The sequence below is a fragment of the Stigmatopora nigra genome, chromosome 20 (assembly GCF_051989575.1).
Source record: "Stigmatopora nigra isolate UIUO_SnigA chromosome 20, RoL_Snig_1.1, whole genome shotgun sequence".
In the NCBI taxonomy this organism is placed as follows: Eukaryota; Metazoa; Chordata; class Actinopteri; order Syngnathiformes; family Syngnathidae; genus Stigmatopora; species Stigmatopora nigra.
The window spans coordinates 9,269,761-9,287,921 of NC_135527.1; the positions used below are offsets into that span (position 1 = coordinate 9,269,761).

Sequence of the window (18,161 nt, forward strand, 5' to 3'; positions counted from 1 at the left end):
CGCGTGCGTAAAAGCTTGCGTTTATTTCTCGCAGCAGGGGACTAACAACGGAGCAAAACACGACGTCACGTTTGATAATTTACTAAATACACCCATCACGTACAACTAAGTGTAAAGTATAATTCCCACTCTGTGTTTATTTGTGTCATGCCACTGTCTTCCGTGGTTCTTTAAAATGGCCGGCCTGTTACGCTTGCGCAGAGGGGAGGACCGAAAGAATACGTCGGTCAAACCCGCCTGCGTTACGTCGCCTCGTTTCATTGCATCGTTTGCTCCGCGGCCGCAGCGCAGCCGAGCTTAAGACAGGAAAACAAACGACGACATTTCAAAGCATTCTGACCCAATCTAAGCCCTTTTTTCTCTGCCTTTTCCTTTTTGGCTGATTACGCAACATGGATCCAACGCCGAAAGAACAGAAGCCGTCTGGTAAGAAGCCACTTTACACCCCACCGACATAACCATGTTTCTGTAGAAAAAAACACGACGTTTTACTGCAATTTTGCCGACACAACACATCTTTTTGTCTTTATCTTCTCAAACAAACACGCGTTATTGATTCCCAGTCGAAAAAAACAGGACGTTCGGTAACAAAAGCCCGACATTTTGAAGCAGTGCTCATACAGTAAAACCTATTTCCATCACATTTTTATAGTCGTTATTTGAGGTACGAGCTATCGTTGCCGCCCCAAATCGCCATTTTTGTCGACTCTCGTAGCCCATTGTATTGACGAATGTGATGCACCTGTATCGAAGGACAAAAATGGCGCCAGGCTCGTTTTTGACGAGTCATTATTATTATCATGTTATTTGTTGCGATTATTACGAACAATTAATGTTTAATTAACGTGTTTTGTTTGTTAAACGGGGGCACTGCGGACAACGAGAGACAAGTGCCATTAAACGCAGCATCTCTTAAAGGCGCAGTACTCCTTTTCACCTCACCACGTCGAAAAAACGGTGACAATAGGCGTATCAAATCGAATAAAATGGGAATTAGCTGTCATTCACTTGCTCTCGTTAGAGTCAGCTTGTTTTATTTTTATTTCTTTGTTCACTAGAGAGAGTAGTGTCGCCTTTCCCTTTCAAATACTTCTGAAAATATGTATGCATTTACACATGGATTGATCTCGCTGTCAATGGCAGCCCACGATGTAAGTCCATTATAATTATGGCAGTCGCAGAGGATGTGGCATACTTAAAAAAGAGGACCTCATTTCATCAGAGAAAATCACGCGGCCTAATTTTGTCTCGTCTTGCACTGCCTTCGACGCTAGCGGGAGTCCAAACTAGCTAATAGAGGCCATTGATTCATTTGGGCCTCCCGTTTATTAATCAATGTCCGGTGGTAGGGCCCGTCAGATACGGTGGGTGCGGCGTCTGAGGGCGAACAACCCTGGAATGCCGCTCTACCGGGGCCAACCTGCTAACCCTGTACCGCATCCACGTGCCACACCCCGATATACTATCAAGGTGGTGTAGGTACCACGCCGTGGGCAAGAATGCCGGCCCATGACTCGTCTCCTGGCGCAAATGGCTCATTGGATTGCACATTTATTTTTTATAATTTGTTTGTTTGACATTGAATTTGTTTCAGATTCCTTTATTTCCTCACCTGCATCTTTCATTCAGTCGTCACAAGGCAAGTGTGCCGTTCTCTTCATGTCGCTGGCCTGCTTTGCCATCCCTTTTAGTTTTTGTGCCCATTTCTTGCTCTACAAAGTCCATTCTTAATTCATGCTTGTAGAACCCTACTAAGTAGGCTTGGGCCATTTAAATAGTAATATGATTGTTTAGCAATCGGCTAGCTGTCGGAAATTCTCCCCAAAGTCACAAGTCTCACGGTAGCCAACATTTTGGCTGTCACAGGCCTCTGCAGCTGCCGCTCTCTCTCTTTCTCTCTCTCTCTCTTTTTCTCTCTCACTCTCTCTCTCAAGATGATCTTTATTCCCCACTAGCCAACCACGGAGGTCAGTGGGACCGACCGCTGCAGGTTGGAGATAATCCCCAGATTGCCACCCTTTATTTTAAGACGGCAGGAGAAGTTAAGGTCGGGGTAGCGACCTAAAAATGGATGGCTTTCCTCTCCGGAGGGGCGCCCTCCTCGGCCGGTTTTCCGCTTCCCCTCCCCCAATGGGACCCGGCGGCCGAGGGGGGCCCCGGGCTAGGGAGAGCGGCATCGAAGAGACGGCCCGTGGCTCGTGATCCGCTTGTGGCTTTTGCTCCAGTCACGCGTCTTTAAGACCTTGGGATTTTTTTATGCCCACATCTTTCGAGACTCGGGATTTTTTCTCCCTACGTCTCTCTCTTTGCTTTCCGCCCACTCGATTCCATCCTAAATGTCAACAGATATCTGTTGTGGAGTCATTCAGGGGGGTCTCACGTGTGTCCATGGTACGACGCATGAACGCTTGGGCTGCCATAGCGGTAAGGCTTTAGTCCAGACTAAGTGTGACCAACCCCTACTTTGTCTTCCGTACTTGGCCCACGCAGACAAAAAGGGGGCGCCGGTTTCCGGCAAGCCCGGCGGAGGGGCGCCCACGTCCCTCCGCTTTTCTTCCCAGCCCGCCTCTTATTGGCCGGATAATTACGGCGGCGGGCAGGCGGGGCCCGATTCGCCCATAAAGATGTCCCCGGTTTCCGAACGCATCAAGGCCCTGGAGGCCCTGGCGGCCCGCAAGGGGGCGGACTTTCGAAACGACTCTGTCTGGCAGCCCAAAGAGCGCCAGCGGGACAAATGGAGCCCGGACGCCCAGAATCCGGTCCAGGAGGAGAAAAGCACGCCGGCCCAGAGAAGCTCCCCCGATGGTGATTCACCAGAGTCCAGACGAGCCAACGACTTGGAAGAAACGGAGACTTGGATGAAGACTCACCTGCCGCCGGCGCCGGACTTTGGCGCCGTCTCGCCCGAAGCCGACGTAAGTGCTCCGCTTCCCGCTTGTGCCGATCACCCGAACGTTCCAGCGGACCCTTGGCGGGACCCCCCCAAACAGTCCGAGAGGGCGGTCAGTGTAGAGGAGCCAGACTTTGAGCTGAACTTCCTACCGACGGCCCACGTGTGGGCTCAACCAGACGACTCTGGCGACCAAGCTTCGCCGCTGGATTCCACGCCAGACGAATGCGCCCCGGAAGCTCCAGGTGACGAAACCGCCGAAGTTCGGGAAGCCGACAGCTCGGGGGAGTCTGAAGAAACCGTGGTGGAAGATGAACTGGCTCCCGTGGTCCCCTCCCCGAGATGGGATGATCCTCCACCCGACGCCATCGCCACGTCCTCTGAGGTGACCGTTCCGTTGAGGTTAGAAAGAAAGTTAATGCAGGTTCCCACCATCAACGTCATAGAAACCGAAGAGCCCAACTACAGTGATGACGAAATGGAGTTGGAGGAGGACGAAGACGAGGACGGCGAGGAACCGAAAACCGCCGACACGGCGCCAGAGGACGCCGACGAGCCTGCTACCAGAAGACCCGTGGAAACGGAATTCATGGAAGGCTACTCTCCTCCATCCTCTCCTGTCCAATCTGAAGACCAACCTTCCATACTCCATTCTCAAGCTGAGGCCTTTCCAGAGCAGCCAGAAGAACGTCAAGACTTTGATTTGCCGGCGCCATCGGACACCGCTAACAATTTCAAGAAAGAAACGGACTCTCCCAATGGTGAAGAAGCCCAAGAAGAAGAAGAAGACCAATTGGCCGCCTGGGACGCCTCACCCAATGACAAAGACGTTGCCTTCTTTTCCAGAACTAGCTTCATGCGAGAAGACACGTACGAGGGCCGGTCCTTTGACGACGAGCAGCCGCCACCGGGCGCCGGCTTCCTTCCAGACTCCGTGGAAGCCAAACCTCCGCTGACCCACGACCTCACTGAAGACCTGCCTGACGGCGACGCCCCTCCTCAGCCCATCGACAGCTTTGTGGAGTTCATGCGAGAGTGTCTCAAAACCAGAGAGGGCCAAGAACCAGATGGCCAACCTCAGAACCCGCCACCCCCCCAGGACACCCCGACCCTTCCCGAAGAGGACACGGTCGCCGTCAACGGCGCCCCGGAAGAATTGGGGGACCGCCCAACAGCAAGTGAGGAAAGACAGGCTTCTCCGGAAAGTGCGCTCCACGCGCCCTTCCAACCAGCTTCCCCAGAAGAGGTCGACCCCCACACGTTTTCCAAAGAGGTCGACCCCACCGACCTTTGGGTCGCCGAGGCCTACCATCTCGCCGAGCGTGTCTTGATGTCCGTACTATCCCACGATTCAGGTAACGCCGATTCTTCCCAGTGTTAGCGCTTTGCTAGGCGGGTTATTTAAGGAGGTGGCGTTATGTTGGAATGTCTGCCCACCCGCGGACGGATCCCATTTCGGAACTGGCTTCTCCGGTCCGCCTCTTAGGCCCGGTTTAATCGAGCTTGGCGTCAGCTGTAAAAACCCCAAAAACCAAGCGAACTAAAATGATTTGACGGCATTCCCAATTTGACCCGTTTAGCCGGGAAAACTAGTGAGCCAATCCTCGGGACGAAACAATAGAGGCCTCTTTGTCTTTCCCGGAGGCCTCCGGCGGCGTCGCGGCGGCTCAACGCGTAATCGCTTTTGCGTGATCCCCACCGTTCAAAAGGTCAACTTTTTCCACATATTTGTTTTTGTTTGCCCGTCTTTTCCTCCTCTGCCGACAACCGGGTTTCCCCCACTGATGTTACGTAACCCTGGCTTGGGGACAACGGCCAAAGGGGCCTCCCGTCCGGCCCCCATTTTGTCTCCTAACCCTTTGTGTCCACTGGCAGTCAAGGACCTGATCTACTGGCGGGACCCCAAGAAATCTGGCTTGGTGTTTGGCTTGTCCATGCTGGTGCTCCTGTCCCTGGCCGCCTTCAGCGTGATCAGCGTGGTGTCCTACCTTCTCCTGGCGCTCCTCTGCGTCACCATCACCTTCCGCATCTACAAGTCGGTGGTGCAGGCCGTCAAGAAATCCGACGACGGACACCCCTTCAAGTGAGTACCTCGCCGTTTTTGCCCTGGAGGGGGCGCCGTCGCCGCCGGACCGCTTCAATGTTCCCATTGTCTCCTTTTGACAAAGGAACGGAGAGGGCGGGGCTAATCCCAGTTTGTATTTTTAGCCCTTAGCCCAGGGCCAGCCCTACTAAAGCAGCTGTTAACCTTTTTTTTAACCACTAAAAATAGCCAGCGCGGCCGCCCCGGGGGGACCGGCGACCTCAGACGTTGAATCCTCATTTCAGTTCTGTGTATGTCGCCCCCCCACTTCAGGCCCCTCCTGGAGAAGGATGTGAGCATTTCCGCCGAGACCTTCCGCAAGCACGTGGACGCCAGCCTGACCTACATTAACGGGGCCCTCAAGCAGTTGAGCCGCCTCTTTTTGGTGGAAGACCTGGTGGATTCGCTCAAGGTAAAAACACCCTTTAGCTTGCCTGTTGGCAAATAGTGCTAACTTCAATGTAAACATGACAAAATCTGTACTTTATAACATGATGATTTTGCTTCTGTCCCCAGTTGGCTGTGGTCATGTGGCTCCTGACCTACGTGGGCGCCATCTTCAACGGCATCACCATCCTCATCCTCGGTAAGGCTAACGCTAATCCGCTTTATTTTGATATTGACTTTAGTTTACAATTTAATAGAAAAGTCACATCATGCGCTGGTCATGAACCAGTAATTACTGAAAATGAGTCCAATGCGGGAGAACTGTTTAGACATTGATTAATTGATTAATTTTGATCCAAAACTCTGGAAATGAATAAACACCCTTAACATCACGAGGTTAAATTTTAAATCTAATAAAGAGCCATGTTGAATTGAAATCTATTACAAACCCTATCCAGGTCGATACTGACTACTTTGTCTCTTTTGCAGTGGACATTCTGCTCTTCGCCATCCCGCCAATCTACGAGAAAAACAAGGTGAGCGCCTTTCAAAATAAAGACCAGCTCATTCTTTTTTGTTTCCAGCATTAAAAGCCTTTTTATGTCCACAGACGCAGATTGACCAATACGTGGACCTGGCCCGTACCCGCATCAACACCACGGTTGCCAAGTAAGCACATTTCCAGCCTTTTTGTTGTTGTTGTTGTTGCTCTTTTCCCGAATGATTTCAACAGCAACATTTCTCCCCCAGGTTGCAGGAGAAACTCCCCGGGGCGGTCAAGCGCAGCAAAAGCGAATGATTCCTCCAACACGAAGGAAAAAAGAAAAAAAAAGCCGAATCCCCCCGCCCCCATCCCACTTAAGCCCCTCCCCCAACCTACACTGAACCTCCTAGGTAGAAGGAAAACAAATCTCTTATTTAATATCCAAACTAGTGCGCTAGCTGTCCTCACGGCGCGTCAACGACACTGAAATCTCGCTCGCTAGTTTAGGACCGCCTCTTTTCTTTCGTTTTTTCGCCACCACGCGTTTCCACACCCATTTTTTCCTTTTTTTCCGTCTCCATCCGTCGATCTGCATGTACATACACTGATGACTAACGCGCTGGTTTGAAAATGGCCGACGAAGAAGCGGACGCGCTCGCCTAACTCCCGGAGCGCTCCGGCACCCCCGGTCGGAGCCCGACGTGCGCGTGCGCCGTCTTCTTAACGCTGCACTTGGTGTGTTCTGTATAGCTTTTAAGGCTCTCCACTTTTGTTTTGTTTTTTTAAGTTTATTTTGGATTTATTGGGTGACTGACAACCCCCCCCCCCAAAGGAGAGGAAAACAAAACAAAAAAACTAAATTATGTGCATTACATTTTGTGCTTATTGTATTGTACATGTTGGATGATTAAAATTGTTTAAGGACTGTTGGATTTTTGTTTTTTTGCCAGAAATGAACTCGTCCACCGAATGAGTACGCACAAAAGTGGGTAAGTACTTGAGTATTGACTATTTTAAATGATTTAATGTTGTCATTCTCAGGTTCTCAGGGATGCTAGCATTAGCATGGTAGGTAACAAAAAAGAATTCTGTCAATTTGAAACTTGTTTATTTTGGATGCCAAATTTCCTTGATGTAGGAATAAAAGTGGTGGAAAAAAAAAACATTCAATTCATCAAAGCGTCTTTTACGCGCAAGTGCCACTGTCGTGAAAAAGGAAAAAAAATGACATTTGTGTTTTGTTTAGTCACATAGCATCATGGCGCAATCCCTGAGATTTGCGGAAATGGAACAAATGCTAAGTGCTAAGTGTCTTCTTCTCTTCTTGTTAGCCTTTGACGCTAACGGCCTGAGAATCCCACAGCGTCGCCCCGTGCGTGATCCCGCAGGAAGAAGCAGTCGTCGGCGTGGACAAATTGTTTGGCGTCACTCTCGTAGGCCAGCGCCGCTCGCCGCCGGTCCTCGGCGCCGTAACGCAAGGAGTGTGCGTGCACCTGCTGGATGTGGCGCTTGATGGTGCTCACCTTGAGCGTGGCCAGCGCCGCGCCACACACCATGCAGATGAGCCCGTGGCGCCGGCAGTCGTAGTCCATCAGGTAGTCCGTACGCCAGCTGGCCTGGTAGTTGCGCCGCTGGTCCTTGCCCGGGTAGTGCCCGTGGCGTGCGGCGGGGCCCTTCACGGCGCCGTCGCCGCCCACCTCGTCCACAGGCTCCTCCTTGACCGACGCCCGGTCGTCTTCCCTCAAGCCCAAGGCGCCGTTGAGGACGTCCGTCTCTGTGGAAAAGTGGACCATGTTTTGATCTGGCGTGCTACAGAGTGGCCATCAACTCACCGTCGCCGCAGTCCCCGGTCCAGGCGGCCGCCAGGGCTTCCCGCTGTTCCCGGCCGAGGGCCGCCGTCTCGGGGTGGCACTCGCGGGCGTGCCGTCGGAAGCTCCTGGCTCGATTCCCGCGCACCGCCTGGGAGCACACCATGCAGCGGTAGCCTCCACCCCGAGGTTCCCGCGCCACCAGGTATTCGAGGCGTAGCCGTCGTTCCTCGCCGCCCCCAACGGGGGGCCTCCCCCTGCGGGCGGGGCCGACCCGGGGTGGCTCGGCATTGCCGTCTTGGCCGATCAGACGCACGTCTCCGCCCGCGTCTTTGGTGTCGGCGTCTGACGGCGCCGAGTTCTCCGACTCTTCTGTTGACAGACAGATGGAGGCGGTGGTGTTAGCAACATGGCGTACATGGAGCGCGAGTACTCGGAACTGACCGTGTGTTTGAGCCCAGGCCCGCAGGACGCAGTGCTTCTGTCGAGAGGAGTAGAGCAGCGAGTCGGGGTGGCGCTCCAGCACGTGGCTCTTGATGTGCTCCAAGTGCAGCGTGGCGGGCCGCCCGCCGCACACCATGCAGAGAAGCCGGCCCGCCTCCGCCTCGTACTCCATCAGGAACTCTTGGCGAAACCAGGCGTGCAGCGAGGCGTTCAGGTAGCGCTCCAGGACCCTCGCCGAGGGCACCGCCCCTTCCTCGAACGTCGGAGAGCTTCCCGGCTGGTCCGTCGGCGCCGTGTCTGGGGGACACGGGGTCGAGTTGGTAAGCATTGATAAGATAATTTGGTGACCAATTGTTCCCTGTGGCAAGATAGTAACATTGACTTATGTCTGTTTACCCGCACTGGGATCACAAAAGCGTGGACCGGCTCACCTGCAGAGGCGCATAAATCCGAGAGCGGCAAGAGGCGGTCTTCCACAGGTGAAGGCGGGGCGGGTTTGACGTCGTAAGAGCCACTAGTGACACCGCCTGTGCCACCCCCCAGGGTCAGATGACTCTCCCAGCCGGAGCGGATGACGTCCTTGTCGGCGGCGCTCCACAGCAGCGAGTCGGGGTGCTTCTGGCGGATGTGGCGCTTGATGGTGCTCAGCTTGAGGGTGGCCAGCGAGCTGCCGCACACCATGCAGATCATGCCGTGACGCGGAGGATCAAAGTCCATCAGGTACTCGCTGCGCCAGTACTCGTGGTAGTAGCGCCGGTGATCCCGACCCGGGATGCGACTCAATCCCGGGCGGGAGGCCCGACGCGTCCGGGGTGCGCGTCCCGAGGGCCCCGGCGCTGGGGAGAGGAGAGGGGGGCGGTCGGGGTCTTCGCTGACGCTCCAGTAGCTGGTGCCCAGGGTCGAGTCGTAGGCGGTGGGGGCGGTCTCAACGTGACCGTTGGCGAGCGCTTCCTCTGTTGGAAGAAGGCAGAATAGGCGACTCAAGTCACGATACAAATTATGAGAACATAAGGCCAAAACTCAGAAAGCTTTAGCTTTTAGCTGTGATGCTTTTGTACGGCTGCAATGCCGCTAGTGTCCACACGAGGGCAACCTCGCGCGGCCCTCGGCGCTGCTCAGCCTTTGTTTACAGGAGCCCACACAGACAGGGGCCAGCCAAGTCGTACTGGTACTGATACCGGTACTGCTCTCGGCATGGTCCCGCTGGCAATGGGCGTTAAATTGTCCCCAAATGCACCAGTGACTTGAGTGAGTTTACCCAGTTGGCAACGGGGGGCTGGCTTACCTCCCGAGTCCCAGTGTCCGCGGGCCGCTTCCTCCTGGCGGACGCCGAGTGACAGCGGCCCCGTCTCCGTCTCGGCCGCAGCGGCGGCGTCCATCCCGCGCTCGCTGCTGCGGTTCCGGGACCTGTCACACGCACACGGGCACGTCGGCGACACGCATCTGCTGGCATCGCACGGAAACGCCGTCGACGATGCGTGCGCGTGCACGATATAGAGCGCAGGATAGAACACACCCCCCCCCGATCTCGATCTCTCCCAAATGTAAACGAGCCTATTGCCAAGTTAACTTTTACTAAAATCTCACGTGGAAAAGATCCGGCAGACTTACGTCGCGTATATTGGATACTTCTGCTTGTCTTTAGGGTGGGGAGCCGGACGAGGGGCCCCTGGGGCTCCTTAAGGGGCTCCTGGGTAAATTTAAAGAGACAGTACACCCGCGTCGACCAGAGCCCAGAACCGCAGTGGCGTCATGACATATCCGGAAAGTGGCGTGTCTCGTTCATATTTGCCACGTTAATTGAAATCATGTGGCTTCCATTCGAGTTGCAATCTTAGAGTGCCATTGACGACAAAAGACGTCTAACAGTGTGTTTCTTTGAATTGACGAGCGACAACTCTCATACATTGAAATGAACGTTTGAAAGCTTAATTTTTGAAAGGATTGGACGTCAAGCGCCGTCGATGGCAGCAATGACTTGTTTAACCAACAGTTGCTGCCTGTAACCCACTCCAATTGAGTTAGACCCCTAGCACCGTCAATAACAACAAACGAGTTGAAACATTAATGATTATGATCAGGCGTGCGAAAACACTATGGGCTATAAATAGGAACATATCAAATACGACAAAATACAACTTTAGATTATATTTTTAATAAACTAAACCAAACACCGTATTAAAGGATTATGTATTTCCCATTTTGTTCTCACTCCCCAAAATGTAATCTTTGTTTTCTAAGCAGGTCGCTTATGTACACAATCAGGCACAGTCGCGTGTATCGAATCAGGGCCAATATCCGGGTCCTTCGTCGCGTTGCCAAGGTAGCCAGTCGACGGCTAGCTAGTGTAGCTAGTGGCGGAAGCTAACAGCGGCGTGTGCTAACAACAGCTGTCCCCAATTAAGCACCGAAGAGCCCCACAACAAACAAACAACCGAACAAACCAACAAAAAAAGACTAAAGTGACTCGTCGAAAAGGTAAACAAGCGTGTATGCTTTCACTTTTTCACACCGTAACTCGCTTTCGGGCTCCACGAACAAACGTATACAAAATGACGGGGGCTGCATGTCCATTGTGAGAGGCAGTCTAGTCGCTTAGCGAGTGGTGGTCCCGTTTCCCCTCAAAATGTGGGAATAGCTCGGTTTCGGTTTGGGCTTCTCTTTGCTATTTTCGTGTGGTTTGAATGGGCCAAATTGACTTGTTTGAGAGGGGAGACGTGAAAACAAATGGTGCCTGTCTCCATGACGACCCATTTGGCCACTTCACAAGATGTAGCATATTACCAAAGCAATGCTTGTTTTTTTAACGTACATTATTAAAACTAAACTCTTGAGATGAGTTTTATATTGGTAAAAGTCCCGACGGGTTGGAATGTTTACTCTGGATAATTGGACGTCTTATGTATGTTTGCCAGGTCCACACTTCAAAGGGAAATGAAGGAATCCACGGAGATACATCTGACAGACTGGCGGTAGCATGCCGACGGTAAAGAACGAAGACGCCACCCCGGAGGGTTCCACTTCTTCCGGTTCCATGGCGAAAACCACGCAGACCGTAACCGAGGATCCGGTGGCTCAACGCCGCGAGCGCTGGAGGCTGAATAAGCGAGAGCAGCGCGCCAAGTTGGCGGCCAGGTTACCTCAGACGCCGCAAAAATTCACGCCGCTGATCACCGCGTCGGCTCATTTTTTTTTCCAAGACGGCCCGACGAGGACTCGGAGCGAGCCGGCAGAAACGCCCAGGGTGCCGCGGCGAAGATGTTTGAAAGTCAAAAGCCGCTCCGGCCCCTCGCTCAAAATCATGAGCCGGGACGCTTTGGAGAAGGTGGCGGCCGAGCAGAGGGAATATTGGCGCCTTAAAAAGCGAGAACAGCGAGCCAAAATGTCCACCGAGGCCAAGACGCGACTCAGGGAGAAGTGCCGGAACCTTCGACGCCAGCGCAACATCCTGGAGCGGGCCAGAAGAGCCCGAGCCTCGGAGATCATCCAGGGCTCCGTCAAAGAGGACGGCACGCTGTCTGCCCACCTTCCCCGTAAAGTCCAAGCGCCCGCCGTTCGTTCTTCATGCCGTCTGGCCCACCCTCGGAGCCAGCGCATGTGCGGCCGCGTGGCCAAAATGCTCATTCCCGATAAAACTTTGAGCCGGGAAGAGCAGCTGGCCAAAAAGCGCGAGTACTGGAGGGTGATAAAGCGGCAACAGAGGGCGGGGCTTGCCCGATCCGACTCCAAAGCGGCGCGGGTGCCTCTCTCAATTCGGCGCCGGCCCACTTGCGCCATCAAGGAGGAGCCGGAAGCGCCAGGAGGACCCCCGTCTCCCACCCTCAAAGCCCCGCCTCCTGCGCCCAAGTCGGACCCGGCCGTGGTCGGCGACTTACAGAGCAGCACTCTCTTAGCCGTCACCTCCATGCAGAAGCTGCTGGAAGAATCCCTGAGCGTGGCGGTCAAGTGCGAGCCCGACGTGGAGATCCGGGTCAAAGAAGAGCCGGTGACAGCGACAGTGGCAGCCCCCCCGGCCCCACCGCGTCGCCGAGACGCCGCCCCCACCAGCCTGCAGATGAAGCGGGAATACTGGAAGCTGATGAAGAGGCAGCAGAGGGCCCGCAAAAGGGGCCAAGAAGGCGGAGCTTCGCCACCCGGGAGCCAACAGGTGAGTCTATGCCTACGCCGTGTCTTTTCTTTGCCTTCATGCTTTTCGTGCCACACCCGCTAGGTCTCTGTCCAGCCAGGGCCGGGTCTCCCCAGTCTCTCTGGACTCCCCGGTCTACCTAGTCTACCCAGTCTACCCGCGCCCCCCGGACTCCCCGGTCTACCCGCCCTCCCCAGCAACCAACGGAAGACTCTGGTAAAGATCCTCCCGAAGCCCGCCCCGTCGCTCGACCCCGGCCCCCCCGCGGGTCCAGAAGCGTGCTCGGACTCGGCCCTCCCCGCTCTGAGACCCCCGGACAACCCGCTCGCCATCATCCACCTGCGCCCCGCGGAATCTGCGGTCAGGACGGCGCCTCTGGTCACGGCCCCCCCCAAGCGCCGGCTCGACGAGTCCGAGGAGGACTTTTTGAGGCGCAAGCGGGAGCATTGGAGGATCAAAAAGAAGGAGCAGAGAGCCAGGAAGGCCATCCGCCAGAAAGGCGGAGACACTTTCGTCACGCTTTGCGTCCAGGTATGAAAAAATGGCCGTCATGACATCACATTTGACAATAAGCTGTTTTTTTCAATGACCACGCAGGACTTTGGTCCCCCTTTGAGCGGCGACTGGAAACACATCAGGTAGAAAATTTGTTTGCTCTCACCATCCGTCGTTCCTACTAACAATGTGTCATTGTATTCGGCAGCCAATCGTCAGTGGCCGAGCCCCACGCCGAGCCCCACGCCGAGCCCCACGCCGAGCCCCACGCCACGGCCTCTCTCGACCACCCGGGCGAGGAAGGCGACGTGGTGTCCGAGGCCACGTGGAGGAACGTTTACCTGATGGACTACGACCCCCTCCACCAGCTGCTGGTGTGCATGGCGTGCGGCGAGCTGCAGCACTCGCAGAGCCCCGAGGGCGCCCTGACGCACATCCAGGAGGCCCACCCGCAAACACTGGGCCTGGAGCCCGCCGAGCGCCGACTCATCCTGGAGGCCTGGGACGAGCAGGTGTCCCGCCGCGAGCGCTTCTTCACCAAGCAGCTACGGCAGGGCAGGTAGGACGACGGTCGACGTACCCAAACGTTTGCCGGTCGGTGACTAGTTTTTTTTTTCTTTTTTGACAGGAATCACCAAGAACTGAGCCAACCGTCTCGCTTTGGAAAGACAATCATTTCAGGTTGAATGTGTTTATTTTGCTTTGTAAGCCTCCAATAGAAACCATCTTCAGTTGCCTTTGTTTTTCAATGAAAACTTTTTGGCCAAACATTTGAAATGGTGTCTTCCTTTAACTTCTGCTTAAGTCCACTCGGCACTGTGGCCAGCCCCAAAAGTCCAGGGTCCAAAAAGTCTGTCTAGACTACAAACTTGAGGAACAATCAGTTCCTTCCCTGCTCTGCCACAACCTCCTCCTCTTCTTCAGGAGGCCCCGCCTCTTTGGGGGTCTCCGCCCGGAGCTCCCCGGATCCGCTTTCCAGCCGGAACAGGGTGGGGATCTGGCCCAGGATGGGGTTGTTCTCCTGTAGACCAGAGATCCATCGGTTGAGGGTGACCTGATCCCCCTGGTTGGTCATGCACATGGCAAAAACTGGACCTTCATCCACTGAGGGCAAAAATAACAAACATGATGTCGTTTTTAGCTTCTGATTCCAAATAGGATTGACTTACAGTCTTCTACGTCAAATGTCTCCATATCCCCCAGATCTCGATCCAGGTCCAGATCCAGTTCCAGAGGGTAGAAAAAGCACCGCTCTGGATCATAGGGCTCCTCCACCTACAAAAAAAAATAATTAAAAAAATTGCATTTCAGGACCTTCGTCTGCCGTCAACATTGAACTTGTTTCCATTTTTTTCTTAAGCAGCCGGCCTACCTGCTCGTCGGGCGGCACGGGTTCGGCCCGAAGGATGTAGTAATGTACGCAGGTTTTCCTCAGCCACAACGGAAAGGGTCCCTCCACGAAAACGGGCCTGCTGGGGTCGTGCTTTCGGAGGAGCTCCATCTGTTGGGGGCTCTGGATTCCCACCAGGTGGGCTCGGGTCACCTGCTCTCCGCTTTCCGTCACGTCCACGCCCGGCGCCTGCTCGCCAAATCAGGTAAAAATCATAATAATTTACAATTATCGAGGAGAAGAAATAATCTGTTTGGCGTCAGCGCACCTGAAAAACGGTAACTCTGGCGTCCAGGTCGTTAGCGATCCGCTTCAGGCTAAAGTCGGCCAACTCCACCTGGTCTAGGGACAACTGATGCGGGACGGGGAATGGGTTCAGGTTTTTGAATTTGGGAAACCAGTACATCAGGCGCTGGAACTTCCGAGTGGGATGGCCCTTCTCGCCAAAAATACGCAACAGCAGGACCTTGGTTTCCATGTTGGGGATGACACCTGGACACAAAATGCAGTTTTTGAGTCCATTTTACAGGCCTGGCGGGACTGTGACACGCACCATAGTTCTCCATCTGCTCCAGCACTTGCACGCCGCACTCCTGTTGCCTGGGGTAGTGGTTGAACATGCGCTGGATGAAGTTCCTGGGCACAAACACCTCCTTGGGAAACACGTCCAGCAGGCGATTGTAGACGGCCAAGTCACGCTCCACGCCAAACTCGGCCATCTTGCTCAGCGCGGCGTAGATGAACTCCACGTGACCCCGCCGCCTGACGTCGCCCCGGCTGAAGGCCTCCAACGCCTCCGTGAAGGAAGCCTTGGTTTTGTCCTCCACGGCGAAGGGGTCGCCTCGGACCGCCGGGCTGTCGCCGACCAACTCCACGGGTACGTGGCCGCCTCCGTTTCCCGGGAAACGACCCGCCGTCTGCCCCCGCTTGTGTTGCAGGTTCCACGGGCATCCGGGATGGGGGGCCGGGTGGGCTAACATCCGGAAAATACCCCGTGCGCACTTCATGATGCTGCTGGAGTGCTAAGAAAAAGCACATATCCATGTTACACAGGTACCCTTTTTTTGGTTTGTTTACTTTATGGATGCCAGAAAAATATCTTTACAATAACCTTTGTGCAGTGAAACCTATATTTAATATAATATAATCAATGGGCATAGTACGATTTATCTTGTGAGTTAATGTTATTATTATTTTTTAAGAAATGACATAGTATAATAATGTAATAACTCACCTTCTCCTTCAAGATTTCTCCATGAGTGTCACCGTATTAAAAGCCGGTTGACTTCCGGGTGGTCCCACCTGTAATGCCGTCCGTCTCTGGAAGAACAGCGTCCAAAGGTTCTGGTCTTATTCACCCACTCGAAGGTAGCTATATATTTATATCTTCAATTTTAATGACTTCGGAACATTGGCAGAGAATTAACGAATATATTTGTGATTAATTAATTCGTAGGAGAGTATTATTTTATGTAGAAGAAAACTATTTTTGAAATCGCTAGCTACTTCCAAAAGTTTCCACAAGGCGGCAGAAATTTCCCAAAATGGAAGGCTGCATTTCCCAGTGGCTGGCCCAAAACTGATCGTCAAATTCAATTGAATTGAGATTTACATTCAGGTGTAAGTTTTATGCCAGCAAATATTATATGACAGTTCAAGTCGTTCATTTTTAAAGTTGAAATTGCTCCCCCCAGTTGCTAACATCTGCTTGTAAAAAGTTGCAGAACCACCCACAAGCAACGGTGGGGAGAAGGCGTCCCACCCTGGGCTACCTGGAAAAGGGGCTGGACTACTTCGACGACGACGCCTGCGAAGCTGTGGAGGCTGTACGGACGAGGTCAGCACAGCACACCATATCGACCCGACCCACTGAGATGGACAGCGAGGGCAGGAAAGTGGTGGTCTGCGACAATGGGACAGGGGTAGGTAGAACTTATTCTAAGTCTTATTCGCCATTCCTGATGGAACGAGTATCTGCCTGTCCGGACTTGCCGCTCTCTGCGGCCCCCATACAAGGCCACAAAGCGCTCTGCTGCGCTGCTATTGGCTTAGAGAGCGCCCATGTTTTTCCAGAACGGAATTGTCTGCTTTTTGAGGAATATGTTTACACTCAGACTGTGGCTGGTTGTCATGGTCTCAAGTCAAGTGATGGCAATTGGTCGAACAGATCCACTAATTCTTCTTTTTTCTTCTCCTCCAGTTTGTCAAGTGTGGCTTTGCGGGCTCCAACTTCCCGGACCACATCTTCCCCGCCATGGTGGGCCGCCCGGTCATCCGCTCCACCACCAAAGTGGGCCATGTTGAGATCAAGGTAAGGGGGCGTGGCCAGAGGGGTGTGGCGGAATTCAGGAAACTCACTCGCCCCACCTTTCAGGACCTGATGGTGGGCGACGAAGCTAGCGAGTGCCGCTCCATGCTGGAGGTAGCATACCCCATGGAGAACGGGATGGTGCGCTGCTGGGATGACATGCTTCACCTGTGGGACCACACTTTTGGTCCCGAGAGGCTGGACGTCGAGCCCTCCCAGTGCAAGGTACCCGAGAACCCGAGCGCGGGGTCAGTCTCCCCGTCTGAGCTCCCATCCTTTTTCAGATCCTCCTGACGGAACCGCCCATGAACCCCACCAAAAATCGTGAGAAGATCACTGAGGTCATGTTCGAGAAGTATGGCTTCCACGGGATCTACGTGGCCATCCAGGCCGTCCTCACACTCTACGCTCAAGGTACGGGTGCCCCCCAAGCCGACCTCCGGCGCCCTCTGCTCACTCGTCCACCGTCGGTGTCCACAGGTCTACTGACGGGGGTGGTCGTGGACTCGGGTGATGGCGTCACCCACATCTGTCCGGTGTACGAGGGCTTCTCCTTGCCGCACCTGACGCGCAGGCTGGATATCGCGGGGCGGGACATCACCCGGTACCTCGTCAAGGTTAGAGCGGCGCATCTGGGTCATCCTCGTGGAGCTCCGGGACCCTAAGTCTGGGGCGTCTGGTCTCCTCAGCTGCTCCTTCTGCGCGGGTACGCCTTCAACCACTCGGCCGACTTTGAGACGGTGCGCATGCTGAAGGAGAAGCTGTGCTATGTGGCCTATGATGTTGACCAGGAGCAGCGTCTGGCAACCGAGACCACCTTCCTGGTGGAGTCCTACACGGTAGGCTGGGCCCAAAGCGGACTGACGGGGGCCCCTAGTTTCGCCTGACGTTCAAACTCGTGTCAACTCCATGGCAGCTGCCCGACGGCCGGCAGGTGACAGTGGGGGGTGAGAGGTTTGGCGCCCCCGAAGCGCTCTTCCAGCCTCACCTGATCAACGTGGAGGGGGCGGGCGTGGCAGAGCTGCTCTTCAACACCATCCAAGCGGCCGACATCGATCTGAGGTACGTTTTTTGTCCGTGGTGACTCCGCCCGGCTTACCCAGAATCCCGTTTTGTGGCTGTCTGCAGGTCCGACTTCTATAAGCACATTGTGCTCTCTGGGGGCAGTACCATGTACCCCGGCCTCCCATCCAGACTGGAGCGAGAGATCAAGCAACTTTACTTGGAGAGGGTTCTGGACGGAGACACGCACAAGCTAGCCGTAAGAATAAGTTTTGTGGTCTTGACGAGTTTTGTCCGTGTGGTCTCACGTGGTTGTTCTCCATCCTCCGCAGAGGTTCAAGATCCGCATCGAGGACCCCCCGCGCCGCAAACACATGGTGTTCCTGGGCGGTGCCGTGCTGGCCAACATCATGAAGGACAAGGAATCCTTCTGGCTGAGCAAGGCCGAGTACGATGAACGTGGCCTGGACGTGCTGCAGAAATTGGGAGGCGGCGTCCGATGAGAAGGCTGTCAAAAAACCTTCTTTTCAAATAAAAGCTGATGGAAAGAACATATTTGAATCTGGTGAAATATACTGTCAAAGTGTACCTTAGCATTGGTTTCTATTGACAAACATACGTTTAATGATGAAGTGGCTTTCGAAGAAGAACTACATTTCCCATAATTCTTATCGGCGGAATAGCAAGGAGTTCTCCACAATGCGTCTCCCGTTGTTTTTAATGTACTTTTTTGTTATCATAATA

At 54.1% G+C, this 18,161-nt stretch overlaps 5 protein-coding genes across 11 annotated transcripts; 3 read left to right on the forward strand and 2 right to left on the reverse strand.

Moving 5' to 3' along the window:
* The first annotated feature begins 42 nt into the window (after positions 1-42).
* Positions 43-6,769, forward strand: rtn3 (reticulon 3). Of its 4 annotated transcripts, XM_077741535.1 has the most exons (9): positions 43-426; positions 1,595-1,639; positions 2,491-4,245; positions 4,766-4,973; positions 5,247-5,385; positions 5,490-5,559; positions 5,850-5,896; positions 5,971-6,029; positions 6,111-6,769. In XM_077741535.1, the coding sequence occupies exons 1-9, from the start codon at positions 393-395 to the stop codon at positions 6,157-6,159; spliced, it is 2,406 nt and encodes an 801-aa protein (XP_077597661.1). In that variant the 5' UTR covers positions 43-392; the 3' UTR covers positions 6,160-6,769. The 4 variants fall into 4 exon arrangements, with proteins under 4 accessions (XP_077597661.1, XP_077597662.1, XP_077597663.1 ...); XM_077741536.1 differs by lacking the exon at positions 2,491-4,245 and having other exon boundaries at positions 139-426; XM_077741537.1 differs by lacking the exons at positions 1,595-1,639; positions 2,491-4,245 and having other exon boundaries at positions 184-426.
* On the reverse strand, positions 6,756-10,136 carry zfta (zinc finger translocation associated). Of its 3 annotated transcripts, none has more exons than XM_077741547.1 (6): positions 9,708-10,136; positions 9,382-9,503; positions 8,528-9,049; positions 8,097-8,454; positions 7,677-8,024; positions 6,756-7,618 (listed from the first exon to the last, which is right to left on the reverse strand). In XM_077741547.1, the coding sequence occupies exons 2-6, from the start codon at positions 9,473-9,475 to the stop codon at positions 7,270-7,272; spliced, it is 1,671 nt and encodes a 556-aa protein (XP_077597673.1). In that variant the 5' UTR covers positions 9,476-9,503; positions 9,708-10,136; the 3' UTR covers positions 6,756-7,269. The 3 variants fall into 3 exon arrangements, with proteins under 3 accessions (XP_077597673.1, XP_077597671.1, XP_077597672.1); XM_077741545.1 differs by having other exon boundaries at positions 6,763-7,618; positions 8,097-8,393; positions 9,708-9,873; XM_077741546.1 differs by lacking the exon at positions 9,708-10,136 and having other exon boundaries at positions 6,763-7,618; positions 8,097-8,393; positions 9,382-9,693.
* On the forward strand, positions 9,819-14,299 carry LOC144213214 (uncharacterized). The gene is made up of 6 exons (XM_077741539.1): positions 9,819-10,574; positions 11,012-12,243; positions 12,307-12,753; positions 12,820-12,860; positions 12,926-13,276; positions 13,346-14,299. Exons 2-6 carry the CDS (start codon positions 11,074-11,076, stop codon positions 13,401-13,403), a joined length of 2,067 nt encoding a protein of 688 aa, XP_077597665.1. The 5' UTR covers positions 9,819-10,574; positions 11,012-11,073; the 3' UTR covers positions 13,404-14,299.
* On the reverse strand, positions 13,393-15,448 carry ecsit (ECSIT signaling integrator). The gene is made up of 6 exons (XM_077741551.1): positions 15,342-15,448; positions 14,661-15,129; positions 14,376-14,599; positions 14,090-14,296; positions 13,887-13,992; positions 13,393-13,821 (listed from the first exon to the last, which is right to left on the reverse strand). The coding sequence occupies exons 2-6, from the start codon at positions 15,112-15,114 to the stop codon at positions 13,598-13,600; spliced, it is 1,215 nt and encodes a 404-aa protein (XP_077597677.1). The 5' UTR covers positions 15,115-15,129; positions 15,342-15,448; the 3' UTR covers positions 13,393-13,597.
* LOC144213218 (actin-related protein 2-like) lies at positions 15,025-17,970 on the forward strand. 2 transcript variants are annotated; one of them, XM_077741548.1, is made up of 10 exons: positions 15,025-15,160; positions 15,355-15,475; positions 15,826-16,029; positions 16,308-16,640; positions 16,700-16,829; positions 16,896-17,032; positions 17,105-17,254; positions 17,332-17,477; positions 17,544-17,676; positions 17,750-17,970. In XM_077741548.1, exons 3-10 carry the CDS (start codon positions 15,982-15,984, stop codon positions 17,918-17,920), a joined length of 1,248 nt encoding a protein of 415 aa, XP_077597674.1. In that variant the 5' UTR covers positions 15,025-15,160; positions 15,355-15,475; positions 15,826-15,981; the 3' UTR covers positions 17,921-17,970. The 2 variants fall into 2 exon arrangements, with proteins under 2 accessions (XP_077597674.1, XP_077597676.1); XM_077741550.1 differs by lacking the exon at positions 15,025-15,160 and having other exon boundaries at positions 15,362-15,475; positions 16,308-16,418; positions 16,482-16,640.
* The last annotated feature ends 191 nt before the right edge of the window (positions 17,971-18,161 follow it).

Coding starts and splice junctions, on each gene's coding strand:
- LOC144213218 (XM_077741548.1), top strand. CDS start 15,982: ATGGACAGCGAGGGCAGGAAAGTGGTGGTCTGCGACAATGGGACAGGG. Junction 17,255..17,331: donor TCCTGGTGGAGTCCTACACG/GTAGGCTGGGCC, acceptor ACTCCATGGCAG/CTGCCCGACGGCCGGCAGGT. Junction 17,677..17,749: donor GAGACACGCACAAGCTAGCC/GTAAGAATAAGT, acceptor CATCCTCCGCAG/AGGTTCAAGATCCGCATCGA.
- ecsit (XM_077741551.1), bottom strand. CDS start 15,114: ATGAAGTGCGCACGGGGTATTTTCCGGATGTTAGCCCACCCGGCCCCC. Junction 13,993..14,089: donor CCGTGCCGCCCGACGAGCAG/GTAGGCCGGCTG, acceptor TTTTTTTTGTAG/GTGGAGGAGCCCTATGATCC. Junction 13,822..13,886: donor GACATTTGACGTAGAAGACT/GTAAGTCAATCC, acceptor TTTTGCCCTCAG/TGGATGAAGGTCCAGTTTTT.
- rtn3 (XM_077741534.1), top strand. CDS start 2,337: ATGTCAACAGATATCTGTTGTGGAGTCATTCAGGGGGGTCTCACGTGT. Junction 5,560..5,849: donor CATCACCATCCTCATCCTCG/GTAAGGCTAACG, acceptor TCTCTTTTGCAG/TGGACATTCTGCTCTTCGCC. Junction 5,897..5,970: donor CAATCTACGAGAAAAACAAG/GTGAGCGCCTTT, acceptor TTATGTCCACAG/ACGCAGATTGACCAATACGT.
- LOC144213214 (XM_077741539.1), top strand. CDS start 11,074: ATGCCGACGGTAAAGAACGAAGACGCCACCCCGGAGGGTTCCACTTCT. Junction 12,754..12,819: donor TCGTCACGCTTTGCGTCCAG/GTATGAAAAAAT, acceptor ATGACCACGCAG/GACTTTGGTCCCCCTTTGAG. Junction 12,861..12,925: donor GGCGACTGGAAACACATCAG/GTAGAAAATTTG, acceptor TGTATTCGGCAG/CCAATCGTCAGTGGCCGAGC.
- zfta (XM_077741545.1), bottom strand. CDS start 9,475: ATGGACGCCGCCGCTGCGGCCGAGACGGAGACGGGGCCGCTGTCACTC. Junction 9,050..9,381: donor CGGACACTGGGACTCGGGAG/GTAAGCCAGCCC, acceptor TTCTTCCAACAG/AGGAAGCGCTCGCCAACGGT. Junction 7,619..7,676: donor GACCGGGGACTGCGGCGACG/GTGAGTTGATGG, acceptor ACTTTTCCACAG/AGACGGACGTCCTCAACGGC.